This window comes from Parasteatoda tepidariorum, chromosome 8 (genome assembly GCF_982258835.1).
Source record: "Parasteatoda tepidariorum strain Cologne lab strain chromosome 8, Ptep-v5.0, whole genome shotgun sequence".
NCBI lineage: Eukaryota > Metazoa > Arthropoda > Arachnida > Araneae > Theridiidae > Parasteatoda > Parasteatoda tepidariorum.
The window spans coordinates 60,205,613-60,222,854 of NC_141762.1; the positions used below are offsets into that span (position 1 = coordinate 60,205,613).

The following is a 17,242-nucleotide window of genomic DNA, read 5'->3' on the forward strand; positions in this document are numbered from 1 at the left end:
CAATTTATTATTTCTAAATTTTCTTGAATTCTAATAACTGTTAACCGTTTTATTCGAAATGTAAATAGTAAACAAAAACATTTTGCAATTAGAACCTCCTGCTGAAATGATTTCACTCTAGTTTGCAATTAGTTTCAAACTCTCTGGAGACTTTTTAAATCTGTATTTTTTACAAAATGTCACTTGAATGGTGGCAAAGAAACATCGTCTATCACATTTATTTGCCAAGTTTTAAAGATGGTAATGATGATGGAATTGGTGACTTTAAGGGTAATCTTTCAATAAAAATAACTTTTTTCGTATATTTAAAGATGTATGGATGTAATTTATGTATGTCCTCATAATGTATTGATTTACTGTTGTTTTAATAGGATTGATTAGTAAGTTAGATTACTTTAATGAGCTCAAAATTTCATCTCTGCTACTAAGTCCATTTTATCCTTCTCCCATGAAAGACAATGGTTATGATATTTCATCTTATACAGATATTGACCCTAGGTATGGATGTATGGAGGATTTTGATCAATTAATGGAAGAATTGAATAAAAGAGGCAAGTTGTTTTAATTTATTTTTAGCTTGGTTTATAGGCCAAAATCAGCAGACAGTTTCATTATGATATAATTTATTTGCTACACCCCTTCCAGAGGGTGTCCAGGGATTAATATGATATTATATCCGTCAAGTTTTCTTATAATTTTTATCATGCAAAAGTCCGTAAACTTGATACTTTTAAGTGATGTTTATTATTAGAGAAATAATGGACAGTAGCATTTATTTGGTAATGTATTAATGAAAGAAATGAGATAAACTATATTTATGGAGTATTTTATTTATACGATCTAAAAGATTTTCACAGCAGCCTGTTGCTAGCCAAATAAGTCATGGATATTTAAAGTTCCACAATTGTGTGACCAATGGCATGGATAGCATTGAGGCTAGCAATGTGGATTATGAAGTGACTTCTGTTAACCAAACTTTTTTTTATTCCTCTATTTTCTTATAAGAGGTAACTTCTTTAAAGTATCATTAAAAATGTGCAGAAGGTTCTCAAATTATGTAAGTTTTAAATCTTCAATTCTTATGCTTATACATATTTGCATAGGCATATTTTTTAAAAAATGATAACGTGTTATGATATATATTTAGAATTTTGTTAAAATCTGGTATGCTTTTTAGAATTGCTATTACACAGTATTATTTTTTAAATAATTAATTTATAAAAGATATTCACTTTAATTTTTTATGGTCAGGAATGAATATAATAATTGATTTCGTTGCAAATCATACAAGTGATCAACATGATTGGTTTAAAAGGAGTATTCTTAGAGAAGAGCCTTACACTGAATTTTATATTTGGGCTGATCCCTTGCCTGGGTCTGCAATAGATAATCCTTTACCTCCCAATAACTGGGTAAGTAAATATTATAGTTTTTCTCATTTTTTAATAAAATTTTATAGAATTTTAGAAAATATTATACTTTTTTTCATTTATAAATATTTTCTCATGTTGGTATATTTTTGTACTTTTTGAAGTAAATAAATAATTCTCTTTGAGACGTAACAGCACTTTTAAATAATGAAAAAATATTTCTATTTAGTAATCAAGTAATTTAATAGTTAAAAGTGTTTGTTGGAAATTGTTTTGATTTGCTTTACTTTGAGTGGTATGCAAAGAAAAATATTATTTTGCAAAATCTACTAATAGTGTGTTACTAATAAATTTTGAATGGTTGAGATTTGCTATTTTCATTCACAAATAAAAAGTAACATTCTAATTATATTATGTTGGCAAACATTTTTCTTATTTCTCAAATATGTTTTTAATGTATTGGAATTGTTTACTATTATTCAATTCTGCTTTCCAAATCATTTAATGATTATAAATAATCAGTCTGATAGTCTTTTTTTCTGTGATTTTTTATTGTTTATTCATTTTTATTTTATTTTTAAATTGTTTGTAGAATTCTTTGCTGTTTTTTTTTTTTGAAAATATTATTTTCTGATTGTATTCCACAGATAATTCCAAAGAACTATAGATAACTAGATGCTAAACATTTTTTAAATTTTCTGAAAGTTATGTTCGCTGCTTTAAAATAAAATAAAAAAATTATGATATTTTTCTAAATTTGATTATACTAACTAATTTATTAGATAATTGTATTCTTCACTTAAATCTTGTCTTATTTATTGTTATTTTTATTGTATTTTTTAAAAAAAGTACAATTTATTTTACAGTAAGCAAACAGACTGCTATCTATGTCATCTTTAAGAGTACATTTTTATACTTATTGAATTGTTGGAAAAATGTGTACAATTTTCAGTTAGTGATTTAATATATTTTGTGTGATAAGTGTATAATTTTAATTATTTGAAAAAATAATTACCTTTTCCCTAGAGAAGTTAGTGGTCATTTTTCTAAAGTTGCTTTGTAATATTTATGCCTTTTGGTTCCGATAATTAAAGGAAAGGACATCAAAAAACAAAAACAAATAATTTATTTATTATATTCAAAATACAGAACTGGAAAAAAGAAACAAATGGAATTAACTAACTTTTTTTATGTTATGTTAAACAGTCTAGGCAGCAGCATCTATTATATATATCTTACAATATCTACTCCATAGTTTACTTATATAGAGTAGATTTACTTACGATAGTTTTATGTTAAAATTAAATTTTTATATCCTTTGATAAAACAGTCATGTCTTATTACAATAACTAAACATTTACTTGTAGAAAATAAATGTTATGAGTCTAATGAGTTAATTGCTAAATTGATTTCGCCTCTAGTAATTGATTGTCAGCTTTTTTGCATTTTTTTGAAGCAACAGAAATAAGACTATTTGTACTATAGAAATGGTCTTTATATTAAACAAATCCATTACAGCACTTTACTATTTTTCCATATATCCAAAAAATCTATAATTTAAAGGTTGAGTTATTTATAAGCTTTTTGAGTATTGATATATTGTGTTTTATTATCACTGATGTATTATTTTATTTGATATGTCTGTTGTTCAAATTTAATATTTAAATATTTGTAACGTTTGCATATAGCTTAGTGTTTTTGATGGTTCTGCATGGACTTGGAATGGAGTACGAAAACAATTCTATTTTCATCAGTTTTTACCAGAGCAACCAGATTTGAATTATCGCAATCCACTAGTAAGAGAAGAAGCAAAAGTATGTGTAGCATTTTTTTTAAAGTTTAGTAAAATTTTTTAAAAATTCTTATAGCTAAATAGTGTTTTTGTTTTTAAGTTTGTTTTATAATAGACAATGCAAGATTCTTTTCATTTTGTGATATAGTTAGGTTAACTGATAATCAATCTTATAACTAAAACATAAATGTTTGACTCAGTCTCTTTCAATATCAAAATAAGTTCTTTTCCTCATTTGTGTAAGCGGCAGAGATATTTTTTGGTTATACAAGAAAACTAGTTGAGCATTTTTCCTGGCTATGAAGATTGAGGCAAGCGCTAACATTAAAAGTGAAGCAGTTAATGGAGACACCATTTATAAAATATAGTCAAACTCGCAAGCTCCAATTCCTAAACTCGAATCCTTTGTATTCTTCAGAAATAAAAATAAATGTAGTAAGTATTATGTTTATTAGTTAGCAAGCATGTATTCACTTTTATGAATTTTCTTAACTTTTATGACTCATTTTTTACGAGTCCTCAGTTGTAACCAGAAAGTATTGCAGTCCCTTTGCATTATAATTGAGCTTGACTGTATTTATATTGTTACATTTTTATAAAAGGCTTTCATTTCTGTCTCGTGTTAAAAATATATTAAGACATCCGGTGATAACATCATCTTTGAGGAAGAATTTAAGTTTTTTACATTTCTTTTAAGTTCTAGTCTTCAGTTGTATAGAAGTTAGATTAGAAAAGAGGATTTTAAATGCACTTCTAATAAAAATTTAAATTGCTAAAAATAAGTTTTTGAGATTTTGATGGTGTTTTTGTATGTTAAAGGAAATCTTATGAACTATAATATTTTAACATTAATCATTGTTTTAAAAAACTTTTTTAACAGCAAAATGCTAAATTTTATTCTTGTTTAAGTTTGCATTGCTAGTTAGGATGATCTTTTCCTAATGAGTACATTTCTTCTTAAAAATTACTGAATAAGAAATTTTTTCCATTTTTAGCGTACATTAAGTTTTATTATATTTTATGTTTGTTTTTTTTCATATATTTTTTTCCATATTTATATTTTTTTCATGTTCATATTTTTTCCATATATGTATGGAAAAAAGTTCTCAAAGCAAAGGCTCTCCTAGTTTAAGTTTTCATATATATAAATTTGATGGTTTATCCAAGCTGTGCAGTGAGAAAATAGCATGCTATTAAACAGAAATAATAGAAAATTTAGAATTAAAAAAATTATAACCAAACAAATTTAATTCCTCCAGGTGAGTTATATATAGCTGGAACCGAGGAGTATTGATTATTTTCTGCTGACAGTGATTTAAAACAAAATTTTCTGATGCCAAATTTAAAGCACTTTTTATAGTTGAATTAAATTCTGAATTAATTCTAAATTCTGAATTAAAGCAAATTTAAATCACAAATTTTAGCAGAGCAGTCATAAATAGATTTATATTTAGTTCCATATTTTAAAAGTAACCCACAAATTTTATTTTTAATAAAATTTATTTATTTTCTCAAGATATATTCATGTGCTGGATCTAAGTTACTAGCATGTTTGGCTCCATCATTACATAGCATAAACTCTCTGTTCCAAGTAAATCTGTGTCTGCAAATATATTTGTACAAGTAGGATATCTTATTTAAAGTTATTTTACGACAGATTTAAAGTTAAAGTGGTCAATAATAGTGTTTTTAATTGTCATTGATTTCAAACCATAAAATAAAAATTAAAATACTAGTAATTAAAACTTATTGAAATTTTTATGTTTTAAAGGGTAATATGGTCATATTTGAAAATCTCTATAATATCAGTGGAAAATTCTAGTGTTGTAGCTTCCTTTAAGAAGATTTTGTAAGAGTCTGTGTTGTAATAAATAAAGTATTTGCGTATTTTGTAAAGTAATTTTTCATTCATATGTGCAATTTTTTCTGCTTTCTCTGAGTTTGATAACTATTTACTGCTCAAATCTAATCTATAGATGCCATTCTTTTATTTAAGTCTCATAACCTATTTTTCTCAAAATCATCTGAATAGTTTGAGCTGTACTGCAACAGACATTAAGTTTTTTAGGAGAGTGTTTTCTGTTCTTTGATCTTCAAAGTATAAAACATAAAATTGAAATGTATTAATATTGAAATTATTTATTAAGTAACAATGAGAATTCTATGATTTAAAATAGATTATTGTGCATCTATTTTTATTTAACTTTCTGTTATCATAAATGCTACCTTATATTGTGTTTTACTAATGTGAAAGATTTTTTTTTAGAATGTCTTAAGATTTTGGTTAAATAAAGGAGTTGATGGATTTCGAATTGATGCTGCTAGTCACTTGATAGAGGATGAAAGATTAATAGATGAACCTTTGAATAAAAAATTAAATGCTAAAGAGGTAAATTGGTTTTGCTATTCACAAAATTTTCTTCACTATTTTGTGAAATTTATAAAAATGCGTAAAAAATATTATAGTGCTGATAAAAATTACATTATTATCTTCTTCATTTCAAAATTATAGTGATATTTGCACTTGTAGGAAAACATAATTTTTTAAATAAATTAAGTAATTTTTACTTTAAAGTAATAATGTTCATAAATATACATAATTGCTCACACATCATCTTCTATTTTTATACAAATTACATTCATATTTTCTTTATAAAATCATAATTATGATCTATATAAATAATTTTTTCTACTTCAATGTTGTGTGTTGACAGACTTACTTTCTTATGCATGTTCATTTTTCTTATGAGTTGAATCTTTCTCTTTTTTTATGAAATAATAATGATATTGATAGCATATTTTTATCTACAGCTATACATTTTTAAACTTTTTTATTTAAGTTTTAAATTATTACTGGATTTATTTCATAATATTTAAAATATTTGTGTACACTTTATCTATAAAATTGCTCTCTCTTTTTGTTTCATTCGATGTATTTCAGATTGAACACTAATGTTTTTAATTATTAAATTTAAATTTGAAAGTATATAATTTGTGAAAACTATGTTTAACTGCCATTACAATTTTTTTTCAGGGTGAATATAAGTACCTTAATCATATTTATACAAAAGGCAATGAAGAGAATTTAGATCTTATTGAAGAATGGAAACATGTGCTCAATGAATTCAGTACATCCTCACATAAACCAAAGCAAGTATTTTTTTTAATTCCTGCTAAGAAAATCATAGCTGCCAATTTTTAAGCTTTCTGAGAAAGATTTTTCTCAGTGGTCATGTCAATGGTCAGTGATCATAACAATTTAATTATCTCAATTTTGCTTGAACGTAAGTACACACTGCTTGATTATCAGGTTTCTTTTATTTTATGTTTAAATTATTCCTACGTATTGATAGTCAAAAAATCATTATGAGTCATATTGATTAAATCAAAAAGTAAATATTAAAACACAAACTTAACTATCATCGGAAAAACACTTTTGCAATAAACGTAATAGTTGGTTGCTGTGTCAAATAAAACAAATTCTTATTGCTTCTTTTACTAAGTTACATCTTAATTTTTACTACATTAGTTTTTCCACATAGTTTTTTTTTTAGTTTTTTTTACGCATCTAAGTTAAGTAAATCCAAAGTTATTTATTTACAAAAATGAAAAAACAAAAACAAGCCGCAACTTTCTATGACAGTTGCATCCATCATTAGAGTTTTACAGATTTATAACTATAAATTGCATCTATCTATGTATCTAAAAGGAAATAACACCTTTATACACCTCTAAAAGTGGGAAATCTCGTTGTCTTGCAAAATTAATTGATTAAATGGCATCAGGCTTGTCATATCTTACTTAATTACTTGATAATACTTAATTATTTGAGTGGCAAGAATACAAAATAAAATATAACAGTTCAATCATAAGGTAATCCTATTTAGTTATAAAAATTTATTTAACCTGTTAACTTTTGTACTTTGGGAAACTTAATATGTCACTTTTCTATTATAATTTTTGTTCTAAATCAAAAATCTATTATAATTTTTGTTTATAATTGTTCTCTGTAATATGTTAACATACACATTGAAGACTACTACTGACATTTAGATTAATAGATATTAGATCAATGACTTTTCATTAATTTTATATTTATACGTATTGATAGTTTAAACATTTTCAGCTTAAATCTATTTTTTTTAATGTTAACTGTGCATTTAAATTAACAGATAAATTAAAAATAAATTATTTTTATGTCTTTGTATTTACTATATTAAAAAAAAATTTCACCTTGAGTTTAATAGTTTGCTGAGTTTGAGTTTTGTTGCTAAAATAGTTGTGCAAATTTGCATATGATTCACTGTATTTATAATTTAGGATTTTGTTAGTTGAAGCAATGGAGAAGATTGAGGATGTTATGTATTATTATGGGACATTTGAAAGAAAACTCGCTGAAATTCCTATGAATTTTCAATTTTACAAGATAAAACCTGAATCTACTGGGGAAGATCTTCAAAAATTTATTGAAGATTGGTTGACTAAAATGCCAAAAGGAAAATATCCAAATTGGGTGGTAGGTGATTTTTCTGCCATTTTGTCTGCTGTTATAAATCCATCCATTAACTTGAAATTAATATTTTATGCCATTCATTTAAAAGAATCTCATCCTGCTGTGGACTGATCTTAAAGAAATGGTTCCCAGTAGATCGTTGAAGTCAAGAATTACTGGCTAGTCAGCGTGCGAGTGGGTGACCACTTGGATCAGTCTGCGAAGGGACTGAGAGTGTGCGGTTTTGGTTCGCATTAAATTTTTCTACTGTAAAGTGCTCGACTTTGTGTACATGTTGTCAGACTACCAAAACGGGGGGTGCCATTCTCTCTGCAGAGGATCAAAATTGTGATTTCGTGTCCTCGGGGATGTTTCCCAGACAATCCCCAATAGCCCATTGTGCAGCTCTTGTGCGACATAAATAAACTACAACTACTTCATTTAAAAGTAATATTTTAATTAAAAATATTTGTAAAATGCTTTAAATAGTATGAACTTTAATAGCGTGGACAAAGTATTATAAGCTGAAATCTTACATAAACATAATATTATGGGATGCAGTTAGTCATTTACCAAGTAGTATCTAGCAGAGTTTTTTTCTGTCAAATTACTGTGAGATAAAGACCAATATTATTTAAAAATTGTTGTTATTTTTTGCAGCATTTCATTCATAGGAGAATATTTAAAAGAACCACATTACAGGTAGCCCAGAAAGAAGCAGGAAATTTTTGAATTCTATGCAACTCTTTGTATTATCAAATTCAATTTGAATAATTATTATTTAAAATGAAAAAGAAAACATAATTTTAACCTGAATCAGCTAAACATTTAGTAACTATAAGACCTAAGTAAGTTATTGTGAAAGTTGTTGAAATAACAGTTTACGTTTTTCTAATAGGATGTTTTTAGCTTTTATTTTATTTGAATTTTCATAAAATCTTATTGAACAAAACAAAAAAAAGGAATGGATAAGAAATAGTTTTTTTTTACTGCAATTAGTCAGATGGGTAGTGGGAAAGTGCACTTTCCCTCAAAGTATTGTTGACATCAAAATTTTTTTGTATTTTAACTTGTTATAAGCATATAATCTTAGTATCATTAAGTTTAGCTCATTGGAAGAACTTAACAAATCTTCCATAATAGTTTGATTCTCATAATACTCTCTAAACCAGACTTGTGTAGCATGTACAAGGTGTTATATAATAAATATTTTTGAAATCCTTGTAAAAATGAAAAAAAAAGTTTACCCATTAGAATTTTTTTTATTAATATTTATGCTATAGAAGAAACAAAAATGCTTCTAGAACCTAGTGAATCACTATTATGAAAGGCAGGAGAACAGAAATTGAAAGAAATAGGAGTAAAAAACAAGTATATTATAAATACCTTCCAAATTTAAACTATGATCGAACAAATTTTATAGCTCTGTATATACACCCTCCTTTATAGTGAGTTGACGGATTTCAATAGTTTTTTTTTTTTTTTTTTTTTTTGCGTTTAAATATTTAGAGATTCCTACCATCTTCCTTTTTTTCCATTCATGTTTGACGAAAATTCTAAAAATGAATTTTGAATATGGTCTTTATGAAACAGCTTGTACACATTTCTTGCATATCATTAATGAAAGACGTTTAATATCATTAAGAGCATATCATTAAGAAGAATGTTAAATTTTGAAATAGATGAGTTCTCATGATGATGCAAGGGTTGTGACGCGTGTTGGAAGTACTTTGGCCAGTTCTCTTCACATGGTTATGATGCTGTTACCTGGCTTACCCATTTGGTATTATGGGGATGAATTGGGAATGGAAAATGGTATTATTCAACCAGAAGATATGAGAGATAGCTATGCTTTGAGAACTGTTTCTGTGAGTATCTGTAATGATTTTTTTTTAAGAAAAATGATTTAAATTTTTTTTTCTCAAAATAAATGTTTATTCCCACATGTGGAATATGTGTATTACCTTGATATTTTCAGTTTTCAAACATGTTTACAAAAATGTTCCATTTTAATGTAAGTATCTTTTACCTTAATATCTGTTCCTAGAGTCTATGATATTTTTTTTCTCCATTCTTTTCTATTCATAACACATCACTCAAATAGTCTTGTTCTGGCTGAGAAAAACAATTATTTTTCTGAAATTCGCCTTTATTCATCATCACAATCTTAATATAGGCCTGAGTTTTAGCAATAAATTCTTTATTTGCATCAAATTTCTTTTTCTGGAGCATCTTTTTGGTGCCTACGAAAAGTCAGTAGTCGCTGGGAGCTAGATCTGGAGGGTATGGTGGGTGGGGAAGCAATTCAAAGAGTGATTCATTCAATTTAACCATCGTATTCATTGATTTGTGAAAAGGGGTATTGTCTTAGTGAAACAGAACTTTTTCCTCCTCATATGAGGCTGTCTTTTCTTGATTTCTACACTCAGACGATACAATAATGCCTTGTAATATTTGCTATTGATAGTTTTATCTTTATCAAGATAAATCTATGAACAAAACACCCTGCACATCCTGAAATTCGGATGCTATAATCTTACCAGCTGACTTTTGAGTTCTTTGTTGCTGTGGACGACTATCACTGACCGCTGTCCACTCAGCTGACAATTCTTTTTTATTCAGGTGCGTTGTAGCGGATACATGTTTTATCCATTGTAACATATCAGCATAAAAATATTCTTTTTTATATTTCTTTAACAGCTCTAAACAGCAATCCACAGAATCATCAACATGTTGTTCTTTTTAATCTGGTGTAAGCAATAGTGGCATAAATTTCAAAAACAATTTGTCCAATTGTAAACATACTATCTTCTGTTATCCTCAAGATCATTACGGTTATTACTACTACTTCTTCTTCTATGTTTTCCAGTACAACTGCTGATATTGAACCACCAAAGAGTAGCTTCATCAAGGTTATTATGACCACATTTAAATTTAGCATACCAGTGAATAATAGTTGATTTTCCTGATGCAGTGTCTCCATCGCGTTTATTAAGTAACTGTTTGTCTTCAGTATTTCTTCTCATCAAAAGACTTTTTTTTTATCTTCGTTGTTTTGAAAATAACAAAACTAGAGTCACCAAAACCACCGTAACCAGAAAACTAATTATCAGAGTGTCATGAAATTGTTTGAATGTTGCTACAATCCAAAATCGTATGGTCCTTTCAGCAGTGTTGCCATCTATGCACCAGACAGACAACTTATTGAGTGATGGGGTATATATATATATATATATATATATATATATATATATATATATATATTTGGTTGATGAGTGAGAATTTTTTTTAATGGCAAATGCTTTTTATTACGTCATGTGTCATTCTCTTACCATAATAAGTTGTTTAAAAAGTATTAGTTTCTTTATTCAGTTGGATAGTTTAGTGTATTTAATTTTTACTCTAAATCACATAGAATTGTTGAATAGAATAATTTTTTGTTTAAAATTATTTAGCTTGCTGATTTTTTTTTTGTTCTTTAAATCGTTACCAAATATGGTAAAGACATGAAAACTTGACACCAGAAATGACATTATTTACAAGGTTTGTTTTTAGAAATTTAAATTTGTATTTTATTAATGTATTGAAGTTGCATAGGAAGAATCTTTGTTTTAAGATACATAAAAACGATCGAGATTATGGCAGCAGTATTGACAATATTCATGATATTTACACACAAAAGTATGAATAAAAATAATTATAATTGAAAATGCAGGAAAAAAATATAAATAATGTAGAAGAATCGAATATGTTTAACTTTTTTTTAAAATATAATTTCATACAGATATATTTTTGAGTGTTGCTATAAACCAAAATTGTATGGTCCTTTTAATAGTGTTGCCATCCATGAATCAGACAGGCATATATAAAATATATTTTTAAAAATAAAAGCATATTTATTAAAAAATGTATTGTATTTTTTCAATTTCCAAATTATATCCAGATTTTGAAAAGGGAATCTATATATCATTTGGAAATTGCTTACATGCAAAATGATAATTAGTAGGACGTTCTCACTGTAGCCTTTATTTTAAAATGTGGAATTGATTATATAAGCTATAAAATATCATTGTGAATTAAAAATATAACTGTAAATACATATTTAAACATAAAGAAGTTATCAACATTGTCCTTTCTTTTATAGACTAATTCCCGTGATCCGATGAGAACACCAATGCAGTGGAATTGCGAGAAAAATGCTGGATTTTCAACATCTGATACACCTTGGCTTCCTGTGAATACATCTTGTATATTTAAAAATGTTGAAGTGAGTCATTTGCACTTAATATTTTTTTTTTTATGCTACACTTTTATTTTGTTACTGTAGTCGTCTCTGATTGATGTCATAATCCAATTACTATAGTGTTCGAATTAATTGGGACAAGCAAGATTTTCTCATTCGAGTTGGTATGGGATTGCCAGTGATGTCCCGAACCGCATTAAACCAGTTATATCTGTCTTGAGCTGCGGTGACGGATAGACCTTCACTATACTATTTACTCGTCTGGCTGGTTTTAGTGTATTTGTAGTTCAGTTGTGAGCATTTCAGTGTGGAAACTGGTGGTTATAATTTTGAGTTTAGTCTAACACAAGTTATGTGCTTATAAAAAATGGATACTAGTACTAAAATTATCGCTCTTAATGAACACACTTCTATGACTGTAAGAGACATCGCTACAGCAGTTGGTGTAGGGAGTAGGGACACATCTAGTGTTTCCAGAATTCTTAGAACATTTCAAGATTCCGGCTCATCCTCTCCAAAAAGAAAAGGAAAATGTGGACGCAAACGGAAAACTACTCCAAGAACTGATAAAAGTCTAATAAGAAATAGTAAAATGAATCCAAGAAAGACGAGCACAGACCTCCGAAGGGATTTATTGGATTGTGGTGTTGATGTGAGTACTTCAACTGTACGAAAAAGGTTTCTGGAAGTTGGACGTAAGGCAAGAAGACCAAGGAAAAAACAATTTCTAACTCAGAAAATGATGAAAAAACGTTTAACATGGGTCAGAAAATACCAAAAAATGGACTGTAAATGACTGGAAGAAAGTGGTTTTCAGTGATGAAACGCATTTATTTGTGCAGGGATACAAATCAAATGTAGTTAGACGAAGTGAAGGTGAAAGTCTGAGACCAGATCATATCCAACAGACTGTAAAACACCCTTCTAAACAAATGTTTTGGAGTTTCTTCACAACAAATAGCACTGGAAGCTTAGTGCCTCTAAAAGGCATGATAAATTCAGCCAAATACATCGATATATTGCATAGTAGGATTGTTCCATTCATGGAAACATTCGACGGAACATTTCAACATGATTTGGCTCCTTGTCACAATTCCAAACTGGTCCATAATTTTATGCGAGAAAACAAAATAAAAGTGCTTGATTGGCCTGGTAATTCACCAGACCTAAATCCCATTGAGAACCTGTGGCATATTCTAAAGAATCGCTTAGCCAAGATGAATTGCACGACAGCAGAACAAATGATAAAAAGAGCTATTCAAGTATGGTTCCACGACGATGAAGTCAAGAACATGTGCGCTACACTAGTGGAATCAATGCCAAAACGTGTTCTTGAAGTCATATCTGCTAAAGGAGGACATACTTCATATTAATACAAACACGTATCAATGTAACTTAAGGTGTGTAATGATTAAAAGCTAAAGTTTCAATAAATCACTTTTTTTTCATTTGTCCCAATTAATTCGAACAGTATAGTATTGTTATCAAACTCATTTGATCCGTATCTTATTTATTTATTCATAAAATTGTTGCTTTCTGTGATCCTTATATTGTTCAGTGTTATCATCATTAAAATTTTATTCCATGTTCCGACTAGTTAGAGTGATTAAATCTGAGCGGAAGCTCCGTGCTTGATGACCATACAAGTTTCAATGGTTTCCTAAATATTGCAAACAAAACTTTTCCTCGTTTTATCGCTAGTCAAAATTTCAACCACTTTTTAACATGAACGAACAGATACAAAATTAAGAAGAAAAAAATATAATTAAGGAAATTTAAATTTTTTAAAACAATATTTTTTAAGTGAGCTACAGAAGGAAAAAAGAATTCTTTTTTTGTCAAACCCTAAAATTGAAAGTGCAGTCACTTTCGTAATAAACTTAAATTATCACCAAAAATTCTCTGCATGTCTTTCAAAAATGACACGCCCTGCAAATCATTTTTGGTGTGATAAGAATAAAATTATTTTTTCCCTTTTGAAATGCTTGGAAAACATAATATGTAAAATTTATTTTATTTGAATTTATATTAAGTTATATTGCAGTTAACTTTACCTGTGAAACACCTGGGGTGCGGATCCGATTTTATGCAGGCGTGTCCGATCATGCATACAAAGTTATGGGAATATTCTGGCAATCCTGGGGGAAGAAAATTTGTCCATTGAAAAAATTGCCACACAAGAAAAAACCCCAATAAATATAACATAACTAATTATAAGTTTTAACATAAAAATAACATTAACATAAAAAGTTTATGAGTGGAATCTAAAATTTATAAATATAGTTTTATCAATTATTACTATTTCAATGTATTTAGCTTTTAATTATATTTAACATAAATGCTAGTTTGTTCAAGAATTGTGTAAACTCAAGTGATTTTTTTTTTCCTTTTTGTTAAAGAAAATTAAAGAAAAAATTTTTATAGTAAAATTTTAATGATATACAAATTTTGCTTTCTAAAAATATTTTTAAAAAGTTATCATAACTAATAAAAGCACTATGATATCAGATCAAATTTCAAAGCAAAAAACTGTGTTCTGGGTAAATATTAGGCTCTGAGAATTTATTGTACCCCTGTGAAACATTTTGACTATTTCAACATTTAAAGATATTGTTTAAAAGTAACTGTTTTTAGGAAGCATTCATATGTATGTTGAAAATATCTCACACACAATTTGAAATTTACTGGTAATTTTGTAGATATAATTCTTATCATGTGTTTTAGTTTCATTAATTTCTTTTAAATTTATGTAAATGCTGCATGAAATGTAGTATGTTTTATAGGTGAAACTGCAATTATTTGGATATTATTCATCCAGATTACTCTAATTTTTTTAATATTTTTTCATCAAGAGATTTTAATTTAACTTTACGAAATGGAAGAATTAGATTGAAAATTTAGTTCTTTGAAACATTTATAAAAATTTAAGTTTTTTTACAAAGTTTTATGCATCAATTTAATTTGAATCCTTTAACATTTACTTTTGAACATTTCGATTTAATACTGATAATCAGTATTTTAGACGAAGAATTGGTTATTATCTAGATAGGTATGGTTCTTTGAATAACTTAAAGTTGGATTTTTTGTACAAGGTCTCGTTCACTAAAATATTTTTAATAATTAAGATAAATGTTAAAAATTACCTACTGATACTTGTTATTTTTAATACAATATTTTCTAATAATAAATAAATAAAATGGTCAAAAGTATGCTTGCTTTAATACATTTCTAATTTGAATGAGCCAGAAAGATTGATTACTACTTTTGACAAAAAATCTACTATTTTCTAGAAATCACTGTTTACTTTACATGTTCCTATTCCAAAGTTTTGTTTAACCTGGATTGTTAGATCAATCCAAAATTGCTTAATATTATTAAAACATTATTCATAATGGTTTTGTCTTCTTATGAGTACTATGTTGATCTTATCTTCAGATATATCCTTTGTTTATTGAGTTCGATAAGCTATTTTATTTTATTTCATAACTGTCATTGAACAGCCAACCGAAATTTGAGTTTACAATTACCAATGTGCAACTCGGTAACATTGTAATTCTGAACCTAATCCAGAAGGCAAGGGAACTCCTGGATAAAGTATTGGGAAAAATTTTGCCTTTGTAAAGGACTTTTTGATACAACTAACCACAAAATTGCCAAAGACGAAAATAAAAAAGCCTCCCATGGTTAGCCTGGCCGCATGGGAGTTCTAACCCATAGTTGTCTATTACTGAGGATATTTTGTGTTAGCAATGTGATTGGTTTGAGTCGGAAGTAGAATTAGTATCAACCAACCACTACTGTGGTTCATACCTTGCTTACTTCATTGGGAGGCGAAAGCTCTATTCCCTGATCTACCACGGCTCTCTCTTTTATTTACCATACCTTTTTAAATTCTTATCTGTATTGTTTTACAGTTAAGGTTTTGGTAGATAAAAATATTTTGCTTCTAATTTATTACTTTTGCTGCCACTTCTAACTACAGATTTTTTGTACTTTTTAGAATGTATTTGTATAATTTGCAAAATTGCCATTTTCAATTTTCAAATACATAAAATTCATATATATATATTTTAATTCAAAGTAATCATAATTTGGCATACATGCCATCAAAACACTTTAAAACAATGTATGAAATAAGAGTAGTAGCTATGTGAAAATCAGCCTTTAATTTCTGTTAGGCTAATGTCTATTTGTCTTCATTAAATCTATGGCCAGAAATAAGGTTTAGTCGATTCTATGAGGCACAGCTAATAGAAATAATAATAAGAAATCATAATATAGAATCTACTATAAATTACATTCTTGTTTAGGTCAATTAGCTAATTTTAAAAAATTTCCAGTTTTTATGCAAGAAAAATCTTTTTATTCATTTGTTTTGTTAAAAATAAAGTTGGAATTTTAGGTTTAAATAGAGGTTAAAATATTCTAAATTAATGTGTGCTAGTAACCATTTTTTATGCACCATTGGAACCCAGTCCTCTGAAATTTTTCTACTTTTGGGTATAATTATCATTTCTCAAATGTATAAAGTGTGAAGTCTTTAATGTAATTCTTCTTTTTATTTTAGGTTGAAAGGAAAGATCCATTTTCATTTCTGAACAATTTTAAGAAGCTCATAACTATTCGAGAAGAACCAGCCATATTATTCAGCAGCTTAGTATATCCAGTTGTGAATGAAAAACTATTTTCAGTGTTACGTTCAGTAGTTGGTGCCAAATGTTTCCTTTTACTTTTGAACATGAGCTCTGAACCTCTTAGAGCTGACATGACGACTTTATCATCAAATTTACCTCAAAAAGCTATTCTTGAGTTAACTAATTGTGAAAAATACTATACACAAAAACCGCAGTTACAGAAGCATTTGGGTGATAATAATAACAGTTCACTGTTAGAAACTACAAGTAGTTCCTGTAACAGTGAATCTGCATGTGCCTCTACTGGTGCTAGTTGTGTCACTGAAAGTGCTGAATATATCGACCCTGTTCCTAGTACTAGTTTTGCGAGTGAAATTTCCACGGATGTCAATTTTCAGGAAGTTATTTACGTGCCTTTAAATGATATTTATTTGGGACCTCATCAAGCCATTGTTCTTTCCTATATAGGATAATAAATTTTTTGAAAGTTGACTTAAAAGCTACTTTTTTTTAAACTAAAGTTTATGTATAATTTTGAGCATATTTAATATATTTTTAGATGTATAGTGAAAACTGTATTTTTAGTGCGTTAAACTTACAAATTAAGTATTTTAATTTACAACATTGTTAATATTTTCATATATGGCATGTTATATAACATGTTATGCTATTGACAAAATGTGTCTCATTTTTGTTTGTTTGTTTGAACTG

At 27.6% G+C, this 17,242-nt stretch overlaps 1 protein-coding gene across 3 annotated transcripts; it reads left to right on the forward strand.

Moving 5' to 3' along the window:
• The first annotated feature begins 48 nt into the window (after positions 1 to 48).
• Positions 49 to 17,023, forward strand: LOC107445430 (alpha-glucosidase). 3 transcript variants are annotated; one of them, XM_043043449.3, is made up of 10 exons: positions 50 to 270; positions 372 to 551; positions 1,252 to 1,412; positions 3,059 to 3,184; positions 5,429 to 5,551; positions 6,197 to 6,312; positions 7,483 to 7,678; positions 9,337 to 9,522; positions 11,799 to 11,921; positions 16,465 to 17,023. In XM_043043449.3, the coding sequence occupies exons 1-10, from the start codon at positions 177 to 179 to the stop codon at positions 17,002 to 17,004; spliced, it is 1,845 nt and encodes a 614-aa protein (XP_042899383.2). In that variant the 5' UTR covers positions 50 to 176; the 3' UTR covers positions 17,005 to 17,023. The 3 variants fall into 3 exon arrangements, with proteins under 3 accessions (XP_071037398.2, XP_071037397.2, XP_042899383.2); XM_071181297.2 differs by lacking the exon at positions 9,337 to 9,522 and having other exon boundaries at positions 49 to 270; XM_071181296.2 differs by lacking the exon at positions 3,059 to 3,184 and having other exon boundaries at positions 49 to 270.
• The last annotated feature ends 219 nt before the right edge of the window (positions 17,024 to 17,242 follow it).